The 27,022-nt window shown below is 44.5% G+C and overlaps 2 protein-coding genes across 5 annotated transcripts in view; one reads left to right on the forward strand and one right to left on the reverse strand.

Moving 5' to 3' along the window:
• SPATS2 (spermatogenesis associated serine rich 2) overlaps positions 1–12,725 on the forward strand; it is a 40,754-nt gene extending 28,029 nt beyond the window's left edge. The window contains exons 8-11 of the mRNA XM_033083097.1: positions 3,040–3,175; positions 6,181–6,239; positions 10,067–10,176; positions 12,615–12,725. Of these exons, the coding sequence (XP_032938988.1) occupies positions 3,040–3,175; positions 6,181–6,239; positions 10,067–10,176; positions 12,615–12,725 (416 nt within the window). The remainder of the gene's footprint in view (positions 1–3,039; positions 3,176–6,180; positions 6,240–10,066; positions 10,177–12,614) is intronic.
• An 8,103-nt stretch (positions 12,726–20,828) lies between these two features.
• Positions 20,829–27,022, reverse strand: part of MCRS1 (microspherule protein 1) — a 30,109-nt gene continuing 23,915 nt past the window's right edge. For 3 of the 4 annotated variants that reach the window (XM_033083428.2, XM_033083431.2, XM_033083430.2), the window contains 2 exons: positions 23,332–23,459; positions 21,086–21,593 (listed from right to left, as the gene is read on the reverse strand). In XM_033083428.2, the coding sequence (XP_032939319.1) occupies positions 21,507–21,593; positions 23,332–23,459 (215 nt within the window). In that variant the 3' untranslated portion in view covers positions 21,086–21,506. Of the gene's footprint in view, positions 20,936–21,085; positions 21,594–23,331; positions 23,460–27,022 lie in introns of those variants that run through there. The other variant, XM_033083429.1, reaches the window with a different exon arrangement.

A 27,022-nucleotide genomic window follows, 5' to 3' on the forward strand; every position in this document is an offset into this window, starting at 1 on the left:
CCAGAGGCAGCAGGGTCAGTTTGGGGGTTGTTCCTCATGGAATATTTTGATTTCCCATGGAATATTTTAATTTCCCCATGCAATATTTTGATTTCCCCATGGAATATTTTGATTTCCCATGCAATATTTTGTTTTTCCCATGCAATATTTTAATTTCCCATGCAATATTTTGTTTTTCCCATGCAATATTTTGATTTCCCCATGGAATATTTTGATTTCCCCATGGAATATTTTAATTTTTCCATGGAATATTTTAATTTTTCCATGGAATATTTTGATTTTCCCATGCAATATTTTTATTTCCCCATGCAATATTTTGATTTCCCATGGAATATTTTGATTTTCCCATGGAATATTTTGATTTTTTTCCCATGGAATATTTTGATTTTTTTCCCATGGTATATATTTTTTTTTCCATGCAATATTTTGCTTTTCCATGGAATATTTGATTTCCCATGCAATATTTTGATTTTTCATGGAATATTTTGATTTTTCCATGCAATATTTTAATTTCTCATGCAATATTTTGATTTCCCCATGCAATATTTTAATTTTTCCATGGAATATTTTGATTTCCCATGCAATATTTTGATTTCCCATGGAATATTTTGATTTTCCATTGAATATTTTGATTTCCCATGCAATATTTTAATTTCCCATACAATATTTTGATTTCCCATGCAATATTTTGATTTCCCATGGAATATTTTGATTTCCCATGCAATATTTTGATTTTTCATGGAATATTTTGATTTTTTTCCCATGGTATATATTTTTTTTTCCATGCAATATTTTGATTTCCCATGGAATATTTTAATTTTCCCATGGAATATTTTAATTTCCCATACAATATTTTTATTTCCCATGGAATATTTTGATTTCCCCATGGAATATTTTGTTTTTTCCCATGGACTATTTTAATTTCCCATGGAATATTTTGATTTCCCATGCAATATTTTGATTTCCCATGGAATATTTTGATTTCCCATGCAATATTTTGATTTCCCCATGCAATATTTTGATTTCCCATGCAATATTTTGATTTCCCATGGAATATTTTGATTTCCCATGCAATATTTTGATTTTTTTCCCATGGAATATTTTGTTTGTTCCCCATGCAATATTTGATTTTTCCCCATGGAATATTTTGATTGTTCATGGAATATTTGATTTTCCCCATGGAATATTTTGATTTTCCCATGGAATATTTTGATTTCCCATGCAATATTTTGATTTCCCATGGAATATTTTGTTTTCCCCATGCAATATTTTGTTTTTCCATTGAATATTTTAATTTCCCCATGCAATATTTTGATTTCCCATGGAATATTTTGATTTCCCATTGAATATTTTGATTTTTCATGGAATATTTTGATTTTTTTCCCATGGTATATATTTTTTTTTCCATGCAATATTTTGATTTCCCCATGCAATATTTTGATTTTTCATGGAATATTTTGATTTCCCATGGAATATTTTGTTTTTTTCCATGGAATATTTTGATTTCCCATGGAATATTTGATTTTTCCCATGCAATATTTTGATTTCCCTTGAAATATTTTGATTTTCCATGGAATATTTTGATTTCCCATGCAATATTTTGATTTTCCCATGCAATATTTTGATTTCCCATGCAATATTTTGATTTTCCCATGCAATATTTGATTTTTTCCCATGGAATATTTTGATTCCCCATGGAATATTTTAATTTTACATGGAATATTTTGTTTTTCCTCATGGAATATTTTGATTTTTCCCCATGCAATATTTTGATTTCCCATGGAATATTTTGATTTCCCATGCAATATTTTGATTTCCCCATGGAATATTTTGATTTTTTTCCCATGGAATATTTTGATTTTCCCATGCAATATTTTGATTTTTTTCCCATGGTATATATATTTTTTTCCATGCAATATTTTAATTTGCCATGCAATATTTTGATTTCCCATGGAATATTTTGTTTGTTCCCCGTGCAATATTTCGATTTCCCCATGGAATATTTTGATTTCCCCATGCAATATTTTAATTTCCCATGGAATATTTTAATTTTTCCATGCAATATTTTGATTTCCCATTGAATATTTTGGTTTCCCATGCAATATTTTGATTTCCCCATGCAATATTTGATTTTTCCCCATGGAATATTTTGATTGTTCATGGAATATTTGATTTTCCCCATTGAATATTTTGATTTTCCCGTGGAATATTTTGATTTCCCATGGAATATTTTGATTTTCCATGGAATATTTTGATTTCCCCATGGAATATTTTGATTTTCCATGGAATATTTTGATTTCCCATGCAATATTTTGTTTGTTCCCCATGCAATATTTGATTTCCCATGGAATATTTTGTTTTTTCCCATGCAATATTTTGATTTCCCATGCAATATTTTGATTTCCCATGCAATATTTTGATTTCCCATGCAATATTTTGATTTTCCATGGAATATTTTAATTTCCCATGCAATATTTTGATTTTCCCCATGCAATATTTTGATTTTTTTCCCATGGAATATTTTAATTTTCCCATGCAATATTTTGATTTTCCCCATGGAATATTTTAATTTCCCATTGAATATTTTGTTTTTCCATTGAATATTTTGATTTCCCCATGCAATATTTTGATTCCCCATGCAATATTTTAATTTCCCATGCAATATTTTGATTTCCCCATGCAATATTTTAATTTTTCCATGGAATATTTTAATTTTTCCATGGAATATTTTAATTTTTCCATGGAATATTTTGTTTTTCCATGGAATATTTTGATTTTTCATGGAATATTTTGATTTCCCCATGCAATATTTTGATTTTCCATGGAATATTTAGATTTTTTTTCCCATGGTATATATTTTTTTTCCATGCAATATTTTGATTTTTCATGGAATATTTTAATTTTTCCATGGAATATTTTGATTTCCCCATGCAATATTTGATTTTCCCCATGCAATATTTTGATTTCCCCATGGAATATTTTAATTTCCCATACAATATTTTGTTTTTCCTCATGAAATAATTTGATTTTTTCCCCCAGGGTGCAGCCTGGAGAAGTCCCTGAAGGACCTGCAGCGCTGCTCCGTGGCCCTGGCGCGGTTCCGGGCCCTGCTCAGGGACGAGGTGGAAAATTCCCTGAGGAGAGCAAGGGCAGCCTTTGGGGAGATCCAGAGCTGGTAAGGGGGAAAAATCCTGAAAAAAATGAAATTCCCAAAAATTCCCAAAGTTCTGGGGGGCTTCAGAGAGATCCAGAGCTGGTAAGGGGGAAAAAAATCCCAAAATCCTGAAATTCCTGAAAATTCCCAGAGATCCAGAGCTGGTAAAGGAGAAAAAAATCCCAAAATTCCTGAAATTCCCAAAAATTCCCAAAGTTCTGGGAGCCTCCAGGGAGATCCAGAGCTGGTAAGGGGGGAAAAAATTCCCAAAATTCCTGAAATTATAAAAAAATCCTGAAAATTCCCAGAGATCCAAAGCCTGTAAGGGGGAAAAAAATCCCAAAATTCCTGAAATTCCCAAAAAAAATCACAAAGATCCAGAGCTGGTAAAGGGGAAAAAATCCTGAAATTATGAAAAATTCCTGAAATTATGAAAAATTCCTTAAATTCCTGAAATTCCCAAAGAATTCCCAGAGATCCAGAGCTGGTAAAGGATGGAAAATCCTGAAATTATCAAAAATTCCCAAAAAAATCACAAAGATCCAGAGCTGGTAAAGGGGAAAAATCCTGAAATTCCTGAAATTATTAAAAATTCCCAAAAATTCCCAGAGATCCAGAGCTGGTAAAGGGGAAAAAATTCCCAAAATTCCTGAAATTCCAAAAAAATCACAAAGATCCAGAGCTGGTAAAGGATGGAAAATCCTGAAATTATCAAAAATTCCTGAAATTCTCAAAAATTCCCAAAGTTTTGGGGGCCTTCAGAGAGATCCAGAGCTGGTAAAGGGGAAAAAAATCCCAAAATTCCTGAAATTCCTGAAATTCCAAAAAAAATCCCAAAGATCCAGAGCTGGTAAAGGATGGAAAATCCTGAAATTATCAAAAATTCCTGAAATTCCTGAAATTCCCAAAGAATTCCCAGAGATCCAGAGCTGGTAAGGGGGGAAAAATTCCCAAAATTCCTGAAATTATAAAAAATTCCAGTGGGTTTGGGAATTCTCTGGGATTTTTCTCTGGGATTTTCTCTGGGATTTTTTGGGATTTTTTCTGGGATTTTTCTGGAAATTCTGTGGGATTTTTTTTCTGGGAATTTTCTGGAAATTCTGGGGGAATTCTCTGGGATTATTTTGGGATTATTTTTGGGATTTTCTCTGGGATTTCTCTGGGATTTTTTGGGAATTCTCTGAGATTTCTCCGGGATTTCTCTGTGATTTTCTCTGGGAATTCTCTGGGATTTTTGTGGGATTTCTTTGGGATTTTCTCTGGGATTTTTTTGGGATTTTTTTTGGGATTTTTTTTGGGATTTTCTCTGGGATTTTCCCTGGGATTTTTTGGGATTTTCTCTGGGATTTTTTGGGATTTTTTCTGGGAATTCTCTGGGATTTTCTGTGGGATTTTTTTGGGATTTTTTTGGGATTTTTTTGGGATTTTCTCTGGGATTTCTCTGGGATTTTGTGGGGAGTTTCTCTGGAATTTTTTGGGATTTTCTCTGGGATTTTTTTAGGATTTCTCTGGGATTTTTAATTGATTTTTTGGGAATTTTTTTGGGATTTTTTTGGGATTTCCCCTGCCCTGTCTCTCCCTTTTCCCATCCCCAATTCCCGATTTTCCCGCGGCTCCGGGCGCCCCCTGGCGGCGCCTCCTGCCCGGAATTCCCCCCTGGAATTTTCTACCTGGAATTTTAATCTGGAATTTCCACCTGGAATTTCCACCTGGAATTTTCCACCTGGAATTTTCCACCTGGAATTTCCCCTCTGGAATTTCCCCTCTGGAATTCCTGTCCAGAATTTTCCCCCTGGAATTTTCCCCCTGAATTTTTCACCTGGAATTCTCACCTGGAATTCTCACCTGGAATTTTCCCCTCTGGAATTCCTGCCCAGAATTTCCCACCTGGAATTTCTGACCTGGAATTTCCCCCCTGGAATTCCCTCCTGGAATTTTCCCCCTGAATTTTTCACCTGGAATTCCTTCCCTGGAATTCTCACCTGGAATTCCTGTCCAGAATTTCCCTTCTGGAATTTTCCACCTGGAATTTTCCCCCTGGAATTTTCCCCCTGGAATTTTCCCCCTGGAATTCTCACCTGGAATTTTCATCTGGAATTTTCCCCTGGAATTTTCCCCTGGAATTTCCACACCTGGAATTCTCACCTGGAATTCCTGTCCAGAATTTCCCCTCTGGAATTTTCCACCTGGAATTTCCCACCTGGAATTTCCCCTTTGGAATTCCCACCTGGAATTTCTCCTCTGGAATTTTCCACCTGGAATTCCCACCTGGAATTTTTCCACCTGAAATTTTCCCCCTGGAATTTCTGACCTGGAATTTCCCCTCTGGAATTCTCACCTGGAATTTTCCCCCTGAAATTTTCCACTTGGAATTCCCACCTGGAATTTCCCCTCTGGAATTTCCCCCCTGGAATTTTCCCCTGAATTTTTCACCTGGAATTCCTTCCCTGAAATTTCCCCCCTGGAATTCCTGCCCAGAATTCCCCCCTGGAATTTCCCCTCTGGAATTCTGACCTGGAATTTCCCCCCTGGAATTTTCCCCCTGAATTTTTCACCTGGAATTCCTTCCCTGGAATTCTCACCTGAAATTCCTGTCCAGAATTTCCCCTCTGGAATTTCTCCTCTGGAATTTCCCACTGGAATTTTAATCTGAAATTTCCCCTCTGGAATTTCCTGCCTGGAGCCTTCCCTGCTTTCCTTCCCTTTTCCCCATTTTCCCCTTTTATTTTTCCCCATTTTCCACATTTTTCTCTTTTATTTTTTTCCCATTTTCCCATTTTTCTCCCCATTCCCCCCTAACCACTCTCTCTTTTCCCATTTTTTCCCATTTTCCATGTTTATTTTCCCATTTTTTTCCCTATTTTCCCAGTTTTTTCCCAGTTTTTTCCCAGTTTTTCCCCAGTTTTTTCCCAGTTTTTTCCCCAGTTTTTTCCCAGTTTTTTCCCAGTTTTTCCCAGTTTTTTCCCAGTTTTTTCCCAGTTTTTTCCCCACTTTTTCCCCACTTTTCCCTCTTTTCTCCTTTCCAGCCTCATGGATCGCGAGGTGGCTCTGCTGGCTGAGATGGACAAAGTCAAGGCTGAAGCAAGTGAGCAAAATCCCCAAAATCCCCTAAATAATTCCCAAAATATACTCCCCAAAATTCCCAAAAGTCATTCCCAAAAAATTCCCCAAAAATTCCAAAAAAATTCCCCAAAATTCCCCAAATTAATTCCCAAAAATTCCCCAAAATTCACCAAAATTCCCAAATTAATTCCCGAAAATTCCCCAAAAATTCCCCCCAAATTCCCCAAAATTCCTCAGATTAATTCCAAAAAAATTCCCCAAAATTCCCCTAATAAATTCCCAAAATAATTCCCAAAAAATTCCCCCAAAATTCCCAAAAAAATTCCCAAAAATTCCCCAAAATAATTCCCCAAATAATTCCCAAAATTCATTCCCAAAAAATTCCCCAAAAATTCCAAAAAAATTCCCCAAAATTCCCCAAATTAATTCCCAAAAATTCCCCAAATTAATTCACCAAAAATTCCCCAAATTGATTCCTCAAATTTCCCCAAAAATTACCCATAATTCCCCAGATTAATTCCCCAAAATTCCCCCAAATCCCCCAAATTAATTCCCCAAAATTCCCCAAAATTCCCCAAATTAATTCCCAAAAATTCCCCAAATTAATTCCCAAAAATTCCCCAAATTAATTCCCAAAAATTCCCCAAATTAATTCCCAAAATTTCCCCAAAAATTCCCCAAAATTCCTCAGATTAATTCCAAAAAAAATCCCCAAAATTCCCCTAATAAATTCCCAAAATAATTCCCCAAAAATTCCCAAAAATTTCCCAAAAATTTCCCCCAAAATTCCCTGAAATTCCCCAGATTAATTCCCAAAAAAATCCCAAAATTCCCCTAATAAATTCCCAAAATAATTCCCCAAAAATTCCCCCAAAATTCCCAGATTAATTCCCCAAAAATTCCCCAAATTAATTCCCAAAATTTCCCCAAAAATTCCCCAAAATTCCTCAGATTAATTCCAAAAAAATTCCCCAAAATTCCCCTAATAAATTCCCAAAATAATTCCCCAAAAATTCCCAAAAATTTCCCAAAAATTTCCCCCAAAATTCCCTGAAATTCCCCAGATTAATTCCCAAAAAAATCCCAAAAATTCCCCAAATTAATTCCCAAAAAAATCCCCAAAATTCCCCAAATAAATTCCTAAAAAATTCCCCCAAAATTCCCCAAAATTCCCCAATTAATTCCCCAAAAATTCCCCAAATTAATTCCCCAAAAATTCCCCAAAATTCCTCAAAATTCACCAAATTAATTCCCTAAATTCCCCCAAAATTCTCCCAAAATTCCCCAAATTAATCCCCAAAAAATTCCCAAAAATTTCCCAAAAAATTCCCAAAAATGTCCCAAATTCCCAGGATTTCCTTTCCCTCATTCCCAAATTCCAGGGCTGGGGAAGGAATTTCCCATTTCCCTTCTGGGTTTTTGTCCTTAATTCCTCATTTCCCACTTTTTTCCTAAATCCAGCCTTTTTTTCCCCATTTCCCATCCATAATTCCCCATTTCCCAATGTTTTTTTTCCCCAGTTCCTGATCATTTTTCCCCAATTTCTGTTTTTTATCCCATTTTTCTCTCCCAGTGGAGCTGCTCTCTCACCAGGCTGGAATTCCCAGTGTAATTCCTGCTGTAATTCCAGGTTTAATTCCCGGATTAATTCCCATTTTTCTCCCATTTTTCCCTGTTTTTATCCCCAGTGGAGCTGCTGTCCCTCCATCAGCACTGGGCCGAGGCGCTGCGCCTGCTGGAATTCCTGCTGGAATTCTTGCTGTAATCCCTGCTGTAATTCCAGATTTAATTCCTGCTGTAACTCCTGCTGTAATTCTAGGTTTAATTCCCAGTTTAATTCCCATTTTTATCCCATTTTTCTCCCCAGTGGAACTCCTGTCTCTCCGGCAGCGCCGTGCCGAGGCGCTGCGCCTGCTGGAATTCCCGGTTTAATTCCCAGTTTAATTCCTGCTGTAATTCCAGGTTTAATTCCTGCTGTAATTCCCAATTTAATTCCTGGTTTTATTCCCATTTTTATCCCCAGTGGAACTCCTGTCCCTGAGGCAGCGCCGTGCCGAGGCGCTGCGCCTGCTGTAACTCCTGCTGTAACTCCCAGTTTAATTCCTGCTGTAATTCCAGATCTAATTCCTGCTGTAATTCCAGATTTAATTCCAGGTTTAATTCCCATTTTTCCCTGTTTTTCCCTGTCCCAGTGGAACTCCTGTCCCTGCGGCAGCGCCGTGCCGAGGCGCTGCGCCTGCTGGAATTCCCGGTTTAATTCCTGCTGTAATTCCTGCTGTAATTCCTGCTGTAATTCCCAGTGTAATTCCTGCTGTAATTCCCAGTTTAATTCCCAGTGTAATTCCCAGTTTAATTCCAGGTTTAATTCCCAGTTTTTATCCCATTTTTCCCTGTCCCAGTGGAACTGCTGTCCCTCCGGCAGCACCGTGCCGAGGCGCTGCGCCTGCTGGAATTCCAGGTTTAATTCCTGCTGTAATTCCAGATTTAATTCCTGCTGTAACTCCTGCTGTAACTCCTGCTGTAATTCCAAATTTAATTCCTACTGTAATTCCCAGTTTTATTCCAGGTTTAATTCCCAGTGTAATTCCCATTTTTATCCCCAGTGGAGCTCCTGTCCCTGCGGCAACACCGTGCCGAGGCGCTGCGCCTGCTGGAATTCCTGCTGGAATTCCCAGTGTAATTCCTGCTGTAATTCTTGCTGTAATTCCTGCTGTAATTCCAGGTTTAATTCCTGCTGTAATTCCTGCTGTAATTCCTGCTGTAATTCCCAGTTTAATTCCCAGTTTAATTCCAGGTTTAATTCCCAGTTTAATTGCCTCTTTTTCCCATCCCAGTAGAGCTGCTCTCTCTCCAGCAGCGGGGGCCGAGGCGCTGCGCCTGCTGGAATTCCCGGTTTAATTCCCAGTTTAATTCTTGCTGTAATTCCTACTGTAACTCCTGCTGTAATTCCTGCTGTAATTCCCAGTTTAATTCCCGGTTTAATTCCCATTTTTATCCCATTTTTCCCTGTTTTTCCCATCCCCAGTGGAGCTGCTGTCTCTCTGTCAGCGCTGTGCCGAGGCGCTGCGCCTGCTGGAATTCCCAGTTTAATTCCTGCTGTAATTCCTGCTGTAATTCCTGCTGTAATTCCAGGTTTAATTCAAGGTTTAATTCCCAGTTTAATTCCCTGTTTTTCCCTGTCCCAGTGGAGCTCCTGTCCCTCCGGCAGCGCCGTGCCGAGGCGCTGCGCCTGCTGGAATTCTTGCTGTAATTCTTGCTGTAATTCCAGGTTTGATTCCAGGTTTCATTCCCAGTTTAATTCCTGGTTTTTCTCCCCCAGTGGAGCTGCTCTCTCTCCGGCAGTGCCGGGCCGAGGCGCTGCACCTGCTGGAATTCCTGCTGTAATTCCTGGTTTAATTCCAGGTTTAATTCCCAGTTTAATTCCCATTTTTCCCTGTTTTTATCCCCAGTGGAACTCCTGTCTCTCCGTCAGCGCCGGGCCGAGGCGCTGCGCCTGCTGCAATTCCCGGTTTAATTCCCAGTGTAATTCCTGCTGTAATTCCCAGTTTAATTCCAGGTTTAATTCCCATTTTTATCCCATTTTCCCTGTCCCAGTGGAGCTCCTCTCTCTCCGTCAGCGCCGTGCCGAGGCGCTGCACCTGCTGGAATTCCTGCTGTAATTCCCAGTGTAATTCCAGGTTTAATTCCAGGTTTAATTCCCAGTGTAATTCCCATTTTCCCTGTCCCAGTGGAGCTCCTGTCCCTCCGTCAGCGCTGTGCCGAGGCGCTGCGCCTGCTGTAATTCCTGCTGTAACTCCTGCTGTAATTCCAGGTTTAATTCCAGGTTTAATTCCCATTTTTCTCCCCCAGTGGAACTCCTGTCCCTGAGGCAGCGCCGTGCCGAGGCGCTGCGCCTGCTGACCGAGGCGGCTCCGGGGATGTCGGAGGAGCAGCTGCTGGAGCTGCGGGCGGACATCAAGGTGGGGCCTGGAATTGTGAGCCAGTCCTGGGGAATTCAGGGAATTCTGATCCCTTCTCTGGGAATTCTGAGCCAGTCCTGGGGAATTCCTGGGATTCTGATCCCTTCCCTGGGAAATCTGACCCCATTCCCTGGGAATTCTGCCCCCATTCCCTGGGAATTGTGACCCATTCCCATAGAATTCCAGGAATTCTGACCCATTCCCTGGGAATTCTGACCCATTCCTGTGGAATTCCAGGAATTCTGACCCATTCCCTGGGAATTGTGACCCCATTCCCATGGGAATTCCAGGAATTCCAACCCCATTCCCTGGGAATTCTGACCCATTCCTGGGGAATTTTGGCAATTCCGTCCCCATTCCCCCATTATTCCATTTTCATTCCCCATTTTCATTCCCCATTTTCATTCCCCATTTTTACTCCCCATTTTTATTCTCCATTTTCATTTCCCATTTTCATTTCCCATTTTCATTCTCCATTTTCATTCCCCATTTTTATTCTCCATTTTCATTCCCCATTTTTATTCCCCATTTTCATTCCCCATTTTTATTCCCCATTTTCATTCCCCATTTTCATTCCCCATTTTCATTCCCCATTTTCATTCCCCATTTTTAATCCCCATTATTTCCCTTCTTTATTCCCCATTATTTTTATTCATCCCTCATTATTTCTATCCCCATTATTTTTATTCCCCATTATCTCCCCATTATTTGTATTTATCCCCCATTATTTGTATTTATTCCTCATTATTTTTATCCCCCATTATTTTTATTTTATCCCTGTTATTTTTATTTAATCCCCATTACTTTTATTTATCCCCATAATTTTATCCCCATTACTTGTATTTATTCCCCATTATCTCCCCATTATTCTCTCCCCATTATTTTTATTTATTCCCCATTATTGTTATTTTTATGCCCACAGTTTCTCTCCTGTCATTTCTCTCCCCATTATTTTCATTCCCCATTATTTTATCCCCATTATTTGTATTTATCCCCCATTATTTGTATTTATTCCCTATTATTTCTCTCCCCATCATTTTTTATTTATTCCCCCATAATTTTTATTTATTCTCCATTATTTTTATTTATTCCCCATTATTTTTATTTTATCCCCATTATTTTTATTTATTCCCCATTTCCATTTCCCATCATTTTTGTTCCCCATTATCTCCTCATCATTTTATCCCCATTATTTTTAATTGTTCCCCATTATTTTTACCCCTATTATTTATATCCTCCATTATTTGTATTGCCCATTAATTTTATTCATTCCCCATTATTTTTATTTATTCCTCATTATTTTTATTTATCCCCCATTATTTTATCCCCATTATTTCTCTCCCCATTATTTTTATTTATTTCCCGTTGTTTTATTTATTCCCCATTATTTCTCTCCTCATTATTTGTATTTATTCCCCATTATTTATTCCCCATTATTTTTATTTATTCCCCCATTATTTTGTATTTATCCCCCATTATTTTTATTTATTCTCCATTATTTTTATTTTATCCCCATTATTTTTATTTATTCCCCAATATTTTTACCCCCATTATTTATATTGCCCATTATTTGTATTCTCCATTATTTTTATTTAGTCCCCATTATTTTATCCCCATTATTTCTCTCCCCATTATTTTTATTTATTTCCCATTGTTTTATTTTATCCCCATTATTTTATCCCCATTATTTGTATTTATCCCCCATTATTTTTATTTTATCCCCATTATTTGTATTTATTCCCCATTATTTATCCCCCATTATTTGTATTTATCTCCCATTATTTTTATTTATTCCCCATTATTTTTATTTATCCCCCATTATTTTTATTTATCCCCCATTATTTTTATTTATCCCCCATTATTTTTATTTATTCCCCATTGTTTCATTCCCCATTATTTGTATTTATTCCCCATTATTTCTCTCCCCATTATTTTTATTTATTCCCCCATTATTTTTATTTACCCCCATTATTTTTATTTATTCTCCATTATTTTTATTTATTCTCCATTATTTTTATTTTATCCCCATTATTTTTATTTATTCCCCATTTCCATTTCCCATCATTTTAGTTCCCCATTATCTCCTCATCATTTTATCCCCATTATTTTTAATTGTTCCCCATTATTTTTACCCCTATTATTTATATCCCCCATTATTTGTATTCCCCATTATTTTTATTCATTCCCCATTATTTATTCCTCATCATTTTTATTTATTCCCCATTATTTGTGTTTATCCCCCTTTATTTTTATCCCCATTATTTGTATTTATCCCCCATTATTTGTATTTATTCCCTATTATTTCTCTCCCCATTATTTTTATTTATCCCCATAATTTTTCTTTATTCCCCATTATTTTTATTTATTCCCCATTATTTTATTTTATTCCCATTATTTATTCCCCATTATTTATTCCCCATTCTTTCTTTCTCCCCCAGCACTTTGTGAGCGAGCGCAAGTTCGATGAGGAGCTGGGCAGGGCCGGGCGCTTCGGCTGCGACCTGGAGGCGCTCAGGGGCAGCATTGGCAACTTTGGACATGGTGAGTGAGGAATGGAATTCCAGAAAATTCCAGAAAAATCTGGGAATTAAATCCTGGGGAAAATTCCAGAAAAATCCAGAAAAATCCAGAAAAATCAGCCCTGGGCAGGGCCGGGCGCTTCGGCTGCGACCTGGAGGCGCTCAGGGGCAGCATTGGGGCCTTTGGACATGGTGAGTGAGAGATTCCAGAAAATTCTGGGAATTCTGGGAATTACATCCTGGGGAAAATTCCAGAAAAATCCAGAAAAATCCAGAAAAAATCAGCCCTGGGCTGGGCAGGGCGCTTCGGCTGCGACCTGGAGGCGCTCAGGGGCAGCATTGGCAACTTTGGACATGGTGAGTGAGAGATTCCAGAAAATTCTGGGAATTCTGAGAATTAAATCCTGGAAAATCTGGGAATTAAATCCTGGGAAATCTGGGGTTAAATGCTGGGAAATCTGGGAAAATTCCAGAAAAATCAGCCCTGGGCAGGGCCGGGCGCTTCGGCTGCGACCTGGAGGCGCTCAGGGGCAGCATTGGCAACTTTGGGCATGGTGAGTGAGGAATTCCAGAAAATTCTGGGAATCCTGGGAATTACATCCTGGGAATTACATCCTGGGGAAAATTCCAGAAAATTCCAGAAAATTCCAGAAAAATCTGCCCTGGGCAGGGGCAGCATCGGCGCCTTTGGGCATGGTGAGTGTGGAATGGAATTCCAGAAAATTCTGGGAATTAAATCGTGGAAAAATCCCAGCAATTCCTGGGAAAATCCAGAGAAAATTCCAGAAAATTCTGGGAATTCTGTGAATGAAATCCTGGGAAATCCTGGGAAAATTCCAGAAAAATCCAGAGAAATCTGCCCTGGGCAGGGGCAGCATTGGGGCCTTTGGGCATGGTGAGTGTGGAATGGAATTCCAGAAATTTCTGGGAAAATCTGGGAATTAAATCCTGGAAAAATCTCAGGAATTCCTGGGAAAACCCAGAGAAAATTCCAGAAAATTCTGGGAATTCTGGGAATGAAATCCTTGGAAATCCTGGGAAAATTCCAGAAAAATCCAGAGAAATCTGCCCTGGGCAGGAGCAGCATCAGTGCCTTTGGACAGGGTGGGTATGGAATGGAATTCTGGAAAGTTCTGGGAATTAAATCCTGGAAAAATCCCAGCAATTCCTGGGAAAATCCAGAGAAAATTCCAGGAAAATTCTGGGAATTCCTGGGAAAATTCTGAGGGAATCTGCCCTGGGCAGGGGCAGCATCGGCGCCTTTGGGCACGGTGAGTGTGGAATGGAATTCCAGAAAATTCTGGGAAAATCTGGGAATGAAATCCTGGGAAAATCTCAGGAATTCCTGGGAAAACCCAGAGAAAATTCCAGAAAATTCTGGGAATTCTGTGAATTAAATCCTCGGAAATCCTGAGGAAATTGCGGGAAAATTCCAGAAAAATCAGCCCTGGGCAGGGGCAGCATCGGTGCCTTTGGACAGGGTGGGTATGGAATGGAATTCTGGAAAGTTCTGGGAATTAAATCCTGGAAAAATCCCAGGAATTCCTGGGAAAATCCAGAGAAAATTCCAAGAAAATTCTGGGAAAATCTGGGGAAATTCTGGGGGAATCTGCCCTGGGCAGGGGCAGCATCGGCGCCTTTGGGCATGGTGAGTGTGGAATGGAATTCCAGAAAATTCTGGGAAAATCTGGGAATTAAATCCTGGAAAAATCTCAGGAATTCCTGGGAAAACCCAGAGAAAATTCCAGAAAATTCTGGGAATTCTGTGAATGAAATCCTGGGAAATCCTGGGAAAATTCCAGAAAAATCCAGAGAAATCTGCCCCAGGCAGGGGCAGCATCGGCGCCTTTGGGCATGGTGAGTGTGGAATGGAATTCCGGAAAATCCTGGGAAATTCTGGGAATGAAATCCTGGGAAAATTCTGGGAATTCCTGGGAAAATTCCAGAAAAATCTGCCCTGGGCAGGGGCAGCATCAGCGCCTTCGGCCAAGGTGGGTCTGGGATTCTGGAAATTAAATCCTGGGAAAATTCTGGGAAAATTCTGGGAATTCCTGGGAAAATTCTGGAAAAAATTGTCCTGGGCAGGGATGGCATTGGCATCTTCCTCCCATTGATCCCAGTCCCTCCCAGTTCCTCCCAGTCCCTCCCAGTCCCATTCCCATTAACCCCAGTCCATCCCAGTCCCATTCCCATTAATCCCAGTCCCTCCCAGTCGCTCCCAGTCCATCCCAGTCCATCCCAGTCCATCCCAGTCCCATTCCCATTAATCCCAGTCCCTCCCAGTCCCATTCCCATTAATCCCAGTCCCATTCCCATTAATCCCAGTCCCTCCCAGTCCCTCCCAGTCCCATTCCCATTAATCCCAGTCCCTCCCAGTCCATCCCAGTCCATCCCAGTCCATCCCAGTCCCTCCCAGTCCCATTCCCATTAATCCCAGTCCCTCCCAGTCCCTCCCAGTCCCTCCCAGTCCCATTCCCATTAATCCCAGTCCCTCCCAGTCCCATTCCCATTAATCCCAGTCCCTCCCAGTCCCATTCCCATTAATCCCAGTCCCTCCCAGTCCATCCCAGTCCCATTCCCATTAATCCCAGTCCCTCCCAGTCCCTCCCAGTCCCTCCCAGTCCATCCCAGTCTCTCTCTCTGCAGTTTCCCACCCCAGGCCGAGCTATTCCAGCCGCTCCCGCTGCAGCTCCGGCCCCGCGGCTCCAGCGGGGTCGGGTTTGGGATCCACTGTGGGGTCAGCTCTGGGATCAGCTTTGGGATCATCTTTGGGATCAGCTCTGGGATCAGCTCTGGGACCACCCCCAGCATTCCCAGGATCCCCCCCGGGATCCCCCCCAGGATCCCCCCCGGGACCCCCCCAGGACAGAGCGGCCCCGGCGGAGCCGCCCCCGGAACCACAGGTGGGGATGGGAATGGGATTGGGAATGGGAATGGGGTTGGGATGGGGGGATTGGGATTGGGAATGAGATGGGAATGGGAATGGGATTGGGATTGGGAAATGGGGGAATGGGAATGGGATTGGGATTGGGATTGGGAATGGGATTGGGATTGGGATTGGGATTGGGATTGGAATGGGAATGGGATTGGGAAATGGGGGAATGAAAACAAGGAAGTGGGATTGGGGAGTGGGAGCAGGATTGAGGGAATGGGATTGGGGGATTGAGATTGGGGTTGGGATTGGGATCAGGGGATTGGGATAGGGGTTGGGATTGGGGATTGGGAATGGGGGAGTGGGATGGGATCAGGGGATTAGGGGAATGGGATTGGGGTTGGGATTTGGGAACAGGGGAGTGGGATTGGGATGGGGATGGGATTGGGGATTGGGGGAAATGGGGTTGGGAACTGGGGGATTGGGAATGGGGGATGGGGGTTGGGATTGGGGGAATGGGATCAGGATCAGGGGTTTGGGAATGGGATTGAGGGAATGAGATTGGGATCAGGGGATTAGGGTTGGGATTGGGATTGGGATGGGGGGAATGGGATCAGGAACAGGGGATTGGGAATGGGGGATTGGGGTTGGGATGGGGACTGGGGTTGGGATTGGGGGAATGGGATTGGTGTCAGGGATTGGGGTTGGGAATGGGATGGGAATTGGGATTGGGATCAGGGGATTTGGAACAGGATTGAGGGAATGGGATTGGGGTTGGGAGAACGGGATTGGGATGGGGATTGGGGTTGGGATGTGGATGGGGATTGGAGGAATGGGATTGAGATGAGGATGGAGATTGGGGTTGGGGGCAATGGGATTGGGAATGGGGGGAAATGGGGTTGGGATGAGGAGATTGGGATTGACATGGGGACTGGGATTGGGGGGCAATGAGATGGGGATTGGGATTGGGATTGGGGAATGGGATTGGAGATTGGAATGGGGGGAATGGGATTTGGGTTAGGATGGGGATTGGGATCAGGGTTGGGATTGGGATCAGGGTTGAGATTGGGATTGGGGAGGAATGGGATTGGGGGTTTGGACTTGGGGGAATGGGATTTGGGGTCACTCCCAGGATTTGGGGTTTGGGATCATTCCCAAGATTTGGGGTTTGGGGTCACTCCCAGGATTTGGGATTCGGGGTTTGGATCATTCCCAAGGTTTGGGATTTGGGATCATTCCGAGGATTTGGGATTTGGGATCATTCCCAGAGTTTGGGGTTTGGGATCATCCCCAGGGTTTGGGGTTTGTGTTTTGGGGTCACTCCCAGGCTCTGGGATCACTCTGGACCCCCCCTCTCCCCACAGCCCCCCCAGCGCCGCCGGAAACCGCCGGGACCTTCGGGGCCGCGCCCGCCGGGGAGCCCCAAACCCCAAAAACCCCCCCAGAGCCCCCCAGGGATCCCCACACCCCAAAAACCCCCCCAGAGCCCCCCAGGGATCCCCAAACCCCAACAACCCCCCCAGAGCCCCCCAGGGATCCCCAAACCCCAAAAACCCCCCCAGAGCCCCCCAGGGATCCCCAAACCCCAAAAACCCCCCCGGGGACCCCGGCGGAGCCGCCCCGAGGGGGCAAATTCCTGAACCCAGAGGGGTTTGGGATTTGGGATTTGGGGTTTGGGGTTTGGGATTTGGGATTTGGGGTCTGGGCTCGACCCCAGCAGCGTTTACAGTTCCCCCTCTGTGCCATTGCCCCTTTTCTGATTTTTTTCCATTTTTTTCTATTTTTTCCCCTCTTTTTTTTTCCACTTTTTCCCCATTTTTTCCTTTTTTTCCCTCATTTTTCCCCACTCTTCCCATCGGGATTTTTGGGATTCATTTCATTTCAATCCCAGAATTTTTGGGGTTTTGATTTCATCCCAATCCCAGATTTTTTTTGATTCATTTCATTCCAATCCCAGAATTTTTGGGGTTTGGTTTTGTCCCAGTCTTGGAAATTTTTGGGATCCATTTCATCCCAATCCCAGAATTTTTGGGATTAATTTCATTTCAATCCTGGAATTTTTGGGGTTTTGGTTTCATCCCAATCCCAGAATTTTTTTGATTAATTTCATTCCAATCCCAGAATTTTTGGGGTTTGGTTTTTGTCCCAATCCTGGAAATTTCGAGATTGATTTCATCCCAGTCCCAGGATTTTTGGGATTTTTGAGTTTCATTTCATTCCAGTCCTGGAATTTTTGGGGTTTGGTTTTGTCCCAGTCTTGGAAATTTTTGGGATTCATTTCATTTCAGTCCTGGAATTTTTCAGATTCATTTCATTTCAATCCCAGAATTTTTGGGGTTTTGGTTTCATCCCAATCCCAGAATTAAATTTCAAGATTTTTGCCTCAATCCCAGAATTTTTAGGATTCATTTCATTCCAATCCCAGAATTTTTGGGGTTTGGTTTTTTCCCAATCTTGGAAATTTTTGGGATTCATTTCAGTCCAATCCCAGATTTTTTTTGGATTTGATTTCATCCCAATCCCAGAAATTTTTGGGATTAATTTCATTTCAATCCCAAAATTTTTTGAGGTTTTGGTTTCATTCCAATCCCAGAATTTTTGGGGTTTGGTTTTGTCCCAGTCTTGGAAATTTTTGGGATTCATTTCATTCTAATCCTGGAATTTTTGAGATTTATTTCATCCCAATCCCAGAATTTTTGGGATTCATTTCATTCCAATCCCAGAATTTTTGAGATTAATTTCATTTCAATCCCAGAATTAAATTTTGGGATTTTTGTGCCAATCCTGGAATTTGGGGTCTCCTAAAATTTGGGATTTGGGGTCTCCCAAAATTTGGGATTTCCCTTCCAGGATTTGGGATTTTCCCTCTGGAACTTGGGATTTTTCCCTTTGGGATTTCCATTTGGAATTTGGGATTTCCCCTCTGAAATTTGGGATTTTTCCCTTTGGGATTTGGGATTTTCCCTTTAGAATTTGGGATTTTCCCTTTGGGATTTGGGATTTTCCCTTTGGGATTTTTTTCCATTTGGGATTTCCCCTCTAGAATTTGGAATTTTTTTTCCCTTTGGGATTTGGGATTTTCACTTTGGGATTTGGGATTTTTTTTCCCTCTGGGATTTGGGATTTTTCCCTTTGAAATTTGAGATTTTTCCCTTTGGGATTTTTCTTTTGGGATTTGAGATTTTCCCTTTGGGATTTTCCCTCTAAAATTTGGAATTTCCATTTGAAATTTGGGATTTCTCCTCTGAAATTTGGGATTTCCCCTCTGGGATTTGGGATTTTTTTTCCCTCTGGGATTTGGGATTTTTCCCTTTGAAATTTGAGATTTTTCCCTTTGGGATTTTTCTTTTGGGATTTTCCCTCTCAAATTTGGAATTTCCATTTGAAATTTGGGATTTCTCCTCTGAAATTTTGATTTTCCCTTTGGAATTTGGGATTTTTCCTTTTGAGATTTGGGATCTCCCTTTGAAATTTGGGATTTCCATTTGGGATTTCCCCTCTGGGATTTGGGATTTTTTTCTCTTTGGGATTTGGGATTTTTTTCTCTTTGGGATTTGGGATTTTCCCCTCTGCAATTCCAGGTTTTCCCCCAATAACACTCCAGGAATTTTTCTTTTTCTTTTTTATTTTATTTTCTCTGGAATTTATTTCAGGAATTTCCTCCTCCCCTCCCCCCTCCCCAAACCCCAAATTTTCGGGAATTTTCGGGAATTTTTGGGAATTTTTGGGGGAGTTCCCCAATTTCCCCCCCCCTTTTTTATTTTTTTTCCCCAATTTTGATTTTTTTGGGATTTTTTTCCCTTCCACCAACGAAAACTTGAGAACAAATCCAATAAAAACTTTGGAGCTTTAAAATCCAAAATATGGGAGAGGTCACTGGGAGAGTCCCAGTCCCAAACTGGGAGCACTGGGAGGTCACTGGGACAGTCCCAGTCCCAAACTGGGAGCACTGGGAGTCACTGGGAGGGTCACAACTCTCAAACTGGGAGCACTGGGAGGGCTCCAGTCCCAAACTGGGAGCACTGGGAGGGTCACAACTCTCAGACTGGGAGCACTGGGAGGGGCACACTCTCAAACTGGGAGCACTGGGATGTTCCCAGTCCCAAACTGGTGTCACTGGGAGAGCCCCAGTCCCAAACTGGGAGCACTGGGAGGTCACTGGGAGAGTCCCAGTCCCAAACTGGGAGCACTGGGAGAGCCCCAGTCCCAAACTGGGAGCACTGGGAGAGCCCCAGTCCCAAACTGGGAGCACTGGGAGGTCACTGGGAGAGTCCCAGTCCCAAACTGGGAGCACTGGGAGGTCACTGGGAGAGTCCCAGTCCCAAACTGGGAGCACTGGGAGAGCCCCAGTCCCAAACTGGGAGCACTGGGAGGTCACTGGGAGAGTCCCAGTCCCAAACTGGGAGCACTGGGAGGGTCACACTCTCAAACTGGGAGCACTGGGATGTTCCCAGTCCCAAACTGGGAGCACTGGGAAGCCACTGGGACAGTCCCAGTCCCAAACTGGGAGCACTGGGAGGTCACTGGGACAGTCCCAGTCCCAAACTGGTGGCATTGGGAAGGTCATACTCTCAAACTGGGAGCACTGGGATGTTCCCAGTCCCAAACTGGGAGCACTGGGAGAGCCCCAGTCCCAAACTGGGAGCACTGGGAGGTCACTGGGATAGTCCCAGTCCCAAACTGGGAGCACTGGGATAGTCCCAGTCCCAAACTGGGAGCACTGGGAAGGTCACACTTTCAAACTGGTTTTACTGGGATGTTCCCAGTCCCATACTGGTGGCACTGGTTGTCACTGGTGTCCCATACTGGTGTCACTGGGCTGTTCCCAGTCCCATACTGGTGTTACTGGTTGTCACTGGTTGTCACTGGTTGTTACTGGTGTCACTGGTGTCCCATACTGGTGTCACTGGGCTGTTCCCAGTCCAGTACTGGTTGTCACTGGTTATCACTGGTTGTCACTGGTGTCACAAACTGGTGTTACTGGTTGTCACTGGTTATCACTGGTCATTACTGGTGTTCCATACTGGTTGTTACTGGTTGTTACTGGTGTCACTGGGCTGTTCCCAGTCCCATACTGGTTGTCACTGGTTGTTACTGGTGTCACTGGTGTTCCATACTGGTTGTTACTGGTTGTTACTGGTGTCACTGGGCTGTTCCCAGTCCAGTACTGGTGTCACTGGTTGTTACTGGTGTCACAAACTGGTGTTACTGGTTGTCACTGGTTATCACTGGTGTTCCATACTGGTTGTTACTGGTGTTACTGGTGTCACTGGGCTGTTCCCACTCCTGTAGAGTCCCATACTGGTTTTTACTGGGACATTCCCAGTCCCATACTGGTTTTTACTGGGACATTCCCAGTCCCATACTGGTTTTTACTGGGACATTCCCAGTCCCATACTGGTTTTTACTGGTCACTACTGGTGGCTGAGGTCTCGCTGCAGATGAGTGCAATCAGAACTGGTGTCACTGGTTGTCACTGGTTGTTACTGGGCTGTTCCCAGTCCTGCACAGTCCCATACTGGTTTGTACTGGTTTGTACTGGTTTTTATTGGTGGCTGAGGCGCGCGGCCTCGCTGCGGATGAGCGCGATCAGAACTGGTGTCACTGGTGTTCCATACTGGTTGTTACTGGTGTCACTGGTTGTTACTGGGACGTTCCCAGTCCCATACTGGTTACTGGTCGTTACTGGTTTGTACTGGTCATTACTGGTTGTTACTGGTTGTTACTGGGCTGTTCCCAGTCCTGCACAGTCCCATACTGGTTTTTACTGGTTTTTATTGGTGGCTGAGGCGCGCGGCCTCGCTGCGGATCAGCGCGATCAGAACTGGTGTCACTGGTGTTACTGGTGTTACTGGTTGTCACTGGTTGTTACTGGGCTGTTCCCAGTCCCATACTGGTTTGTACTGGTTGTTACTGGTTTGTACTGGTCTGTACTGGTGTCACTGGTGGCTGAGGCGCGCGGCCTCGCTGCGGATCAGCGCGATCAGCTCCTGATTGATCAGGAACACGAACCGGAGACTGGCGATCTGAGAGAGAGAGAGAGCCCAAATAGAGAGATCCCAAAAACAGAAACCCCAAATACAGAGAGAGCCCAAATATAGATCCCAAATACAGACCCCAAAAACAGAAACCCCAAAAACAGAGATCCCAAATACAGACCCCAAATACAGAGAGAGACCCCAAATATAGATCCCAAATAGAGACCCCAAAAACAGAAACCCCAACAACAGAGAGACCCCAGAGAGAAACCCCAAAACCAGACCCCAAATACTGAGAGAGATCAGAGACCAAAAACAGAGAGATACCCCAAATCAGAGAGACCCCAAAAACGGACCCCAAATCAATCAGAGACCCCAAATATAGAGACCCCAAATACAGAGAGACCCCAAATACACAGAGAGATCAGAGAGCCCAAATATAGAGAGAGATCAGAGAGCAAAAAGAGAGACCCCAAAAACAGAGTCCAAAAACAGACCCTAAATACAGAGACCCCAAATACAGACTCCAAATACAGAGACAGACCCCAAATCAGAGACCCCACAGACCCGTTCCCAAATGGAGGGACCCCAAAGCCCCTCAGGAACCCCCCCCCGAACTCCTCCAGGCCCCCCAAAATCCCCTGGGGACCCCCCAAAGACCCCCCAGTCCCCCCCCAGTCCCCCCCAAGGACCCCCCAAGGACCCCCTAAAACCCCCCCAAAACCCCCCTGAGGAACCCCCAGGAACCCCCAAACCTCCCCAGGACCCCCCCAAAGCCCCCCCAACCCCACCCAGGGACTCCCCCAAGCCCCCCAAGGACCACCAGACCCCCCCAGGACCCCCCAGAACCCCCCCCCAAACCCCCCCAAGGATCCCCCAGGACCCCCCCAGGACCCCCCAAACCCACCCAGAGCCCCCCAGGACCCCCAAACACCTCCCCAAAACCCCCCCCATGGATCCCCTAAAGCCCCCCAGGACCCCTCCAGGACCCCCCAACCCCCCCTCAATCCCCCCAGGACCCCCTAAACCCCCCCAGGACCCCCTGAGGAAACCCCAGAGCCCCCTCAGGATCCCTCAGAGCCCCCCAGGACCCCCCCCCAAAATCCCCTGGGGATGCCCAAATCCCCCCAGGACCCCCCCCAGGACCCCCCTAAACCCCTCCAGGGACTCCCCCAACCCCCTCAGGACCCCCTGAGGATCCCCCCAGGAACCCCCAAAGCCCCCCAGGACCCCCTCAAAACCCCCCCCCCACCCCCCCAGGACCCCAAACCCCCCCAAGGACCCCCAGGACCCCCTCAGGACCCCCAGCCCCCCCCCAGGACCCTCTGGGACCCCCCCCCAGGACCCCCCAAACCCACCCAGAGCCCTCCAGGACCCCCTAAAACCCCCCCAAAACCCCCCTGAGGACCCCCAAAGCCCCCCAGGACCCCCCAAAAATCCCCTGGGGACCCCCCAAGGCTCCCAGGACCCCCCAGGACCCCCCTGAGGAAACCCCAAAGCCCCCCAGGGACCTCCCCAGGACCCCCTGAGGCCCCCCACAAACCCCTCCAGGACCCCCCAAACACCCCCCAATCCCCCCAGGACCCCCCAAACCCCCCCAGAGCCCCCTCAGGATCCCCCAGAGCCCCCCAGGACCCCCCCCCAAAATCTCCTGGGGATGCCCAAAACCCCCTCAGGGTGCCCCAAAACCCCCCCCAAGGACCCCCAGGACCTTCTGGACCCCCCCAGGACCCCCCAAAATCCCCTGGGGACCCCCCCCAAGCCCCCCAGCCCCCCCAGGACTCGCCTCCACCACGGAGTTGTTGCTCAGTTTCCATTTGTTGCCCCCCAGCACCGGGCGCCCGTCGATGTAAATCGGGCGCCGGCCCTCGTTGGCAATGAAGAAATCGCCGTTGTTCTTCAGCTTGATCACCCCTGGGGGGGAAATTCCAGAGAGTTCCCAACAATTCCAGAAAATTCCCAAAATTTCCAGAGGGTTCTGGGTGGTCCCAGAGGATTTTGGGGTTTTTTGGGGGTTTTTTTTAGTTTTTTTCGGGGGGTTTTGAGGGGTTAAAAGGGCTAAAAATTGACATTGTTCTTGGGGAAATCCCAAAATTTTAGGGAATTTTAGGGAATTCCAAAAAAATCCCAAAATTTCCAGAGGGTTCTGGGCCATCCCAGAGGATTTTGGGGTTTTTTGGGGGGGGTTTCAGGGGTTAAAAGAGTTTTAAATTGTCTTTGTTCTTCAGCTTGATCACCCCTGGGGGGAAAATTCCAGAGAGTTCCCAACAGTTCCAGAGAATTCCCAACAATTCCAGAGAATTCCCAAAAATTCCAGAGAATTCCCAAAATTTCCAGAGGGTTCTGGGCCATCCCAGAGGATTTTGGGGTTTTTTGGGAGATTTTTTTGGGGTTTTTGGGGGTTTTGAGGGGTTAAAAGGGTTTAAAATTGTCTTTGTTCTTCAGTTTGATCACCCCTGAGATGGGAAATCCCAAAATTTTAGGGAATTTTAGGGAATTCCAAAAAAGTCCCAAAATTTCCAGAGGGTTCTGGGCCATCCCAGAGAATTTTGGGGTTTTTTGGGGGGGGTTTCAGGGGTTAAAAGAGTTTTAAATTGTCTTTGTTCTTCAGCTTGATCACCCCTGAGAGGAGAAATCCCAAACATTCCAGAGAATTCCCAACAATTCCCAAAAAATCCCAAAATTTCCAGAGAATTCCCAAAATTTCCAGAGGGTTCTGGGTGATCTCAGAGGAATTTGGGGTTTTTTGGGGGATTTTTTTGGTTTTTTTGGGGGGTTTTGAGGGGTTAAAAAGGATAAAATTTGTCTTTGTTCTTCAGCTTGATCACCCCAAAAAAGTCCCCAAAACCCCGAAAACCTCCCAAAATCCTTCAGAGGGACCCCCTGAAACCCCTGAGGGACCCCAAAAAAACCCCAAATCCCCCAAAAAACCCCAAATTCCCCAGGACAATCTGTGATCCACCCAAAAAAACCCAAATCCCCCAAAAAACCCCAAAAAATCCCAAATCCCCCCCAGATCACCCCGAGATCCCTCCAAAACCTTCAACAATTCCCCAAAAAAACCCAGAAAAAAACCCCAAAAACCCCAAAAACCTCCCCAAACCCCCTCAAGGGATCCCCTAAAACCCCTGAGGGACCCCAAAAAAACCCCAAACCCCCCCAAAAAACCCCCAAAGCCCCAAAAAAACCCCAAACCCCCCAAAAAACCCCCCAAAAAAATCCCAAATCCCTCCCAGATCACCCTGGGAACCCTTCAAAAAATCCCAAGTCCCTACAGAAACCCCCCCCAAAAAACCCCAAAAACCTCCCAATATCCCCTCGAGGGATGCCCCAAAACCTCTGGAGGACCCCAAAAAAACCCCAAACCCCCCAAAAAAAACCAAAAACCCCAAATCCCTCCCAGATCACCCTGAGATCCCTCCAAAACCTTCAACAACTCCCCAAAAAACCCCCAAAAACCCCCCCAAACCCCAAAAATCTCCCAATATTCCCTCTAGGGATCCCCTAAAACCTCTGGATGACCCCAAAAAAACCCCAAACCCCCCAAAAAACCCCAAAAACTCCAAATCCACTCCAAGATCACCCTGGGATCCCCTTCAAAAATCTCAGTAACTCCCCCCAAAAAAAACCCCAAAAACCCACCCAAAACCCCAAAAACCTCCCCAAACCCCCTCAAGGGATCCCCTAAAACCCCTGAGTGACCCAAAAAAACCCCAAACCCCCCAAAAAACCCCCCAAAAAATCCCAAATCCCTCCCAGATCACCCCGGAATCCCTCCAAAAACCTCAACAACTCCCCCCAAAAAACCCCAAAACCCCACCCAAAACCCCAAAAATCTCCCAATATTCCCTCAAGGGATCCCCCAAAACCTCTGGGTGACCCCAAAAAAAACCCCAAAACCCCAAAAACCCCAAATCCCCCTCAAAAAAATCCCAAATCCCCCCCCAGATCACCCTGAGATCCCTCCAAAACCTTCAACAACTCCCCAAAAAACCCAGAAAAAACCCCCAAAAATCTCCCCAAACCCCCTCAAGGAATCCCCTAAAACCCCTGAGGGACCCCAAAAAAAACCCAAACCCCCCAAAAAGCCCCAAATCCCCCAAAAAACCCCAAATCCCTCCCAGATCACCCTGGGAACCCTTCAAAAAATCCCAAGTCCCTACAGAAACCCCCCCAAAAAAACCCCCAAAACCCCAATAAATCTCCCAATATTCCCTCTAGGGATCCCCTAAAACCCCTGAAGGACCCAAAAAAAACCCAAATCCCCCAGAAAAACCCAAATCCCCCCCAAAAAAAACCCCAAAAAACCCCAAATCCCCCCCAAAAAACCCCAAATCCCTCCCAGATCACCCTGAGATCCCTCCAAAACCCTCAACAACTCCCCCAAAAAACCCCAAAAATCAAAAAAATCTCCCAATATCCCCTCGAGGGATCCCCCAAAACCCCTGAGGGACCCCAAAAAAAACCCAAATCCCCCAAAAAAACCCAAATGCACCCCAAAAAAACCCCCAAAACACCAAATCCACTCCAAGATCACCCTGGGAATCTCTCCAGAAATGTCAGCAACTCCCCCAAAAAACCACAAAAAAACCCCAAAAACCTCCCCAAATCCCTTCCAAGAAACCCCCTAAAACCCCTGAGGGACCCCAAAAAAACCCCAAATCCCCCAAAAAAACCCCAAATCCCCCCCAAAAAAATCCCAAATCCCTCCCAGATCACCCCGGGATCCCTCCAAAAACCTCAACAACTCCCCCAAAAAACCCACAAAAAAACCCCCAAAACCCCAAAAACCTCCCCAAACCCCCTCAAGGAACCCCCTAAAACCCCTGAAGGACCCCAAAAAAACCCCAAAACCCCCAAAAAACCCCCAAAACACCAAATCCCCCCCAGATCACCCTGGGATCCCTCCAAAACCTTCAACAACTCCCCCAAAAAACCACAAAAAAAACCCCAAAAACCCCAAAAACCTCCTCAAATCCCTTCCAAGGAACCCCCTAAAACCCCTGAGGGACCCCAAAAAACCCCAAAACCCCCAAAAAACCCCAAAAACTCCAAATCCACTCAAAGATCACCCTGGGATCCCCTTCAAAAATCTCAGTAACTTCCCCCAAAAAAACCCCAAAAACCCACCCAAAACCCCAAAAACCTCCCAATATTCCCTCAAAGGATCCCCTAAAACCTCTGGGTGACCCCAAAAAAAACCCAAATCCCCCCGAAAACCCCAAATGCACCCCAAAAAAAAACCCAAAAAAACCCCAAATCCCTCCCAGATCACCCTGGGATCCCTCCAAAAATGTCAACAACTCCCCCAAAAAACCCACAAAAAACCCAAAAAATCTCCCAATATCCCCTCAAGGGATCCCCCAAAATCCCTGAGGGACCCCAAAAAAAACCCCAAATCCCCCCAAAAAACCCCAAAAACCCCAAATCCCCCCCAGATCACCCCGGGATCCCTCCAAAAATGTCAACAGCTCCCC

This window comes from Catharus ustulatus, chromosome 31, assembly GCF_009819885.2.
Source record: "Catharus ustulatus isolate bCatUst1 chromosome 31, bCatUst1.pri.v2, whole genome shotgun sequence".
Taxonomy (NCBI): Eukaryota; Metazoa; Chordata; class Aves; order Passeriformes; family Turdidae; genus Catharus; species Catharus ustulatus.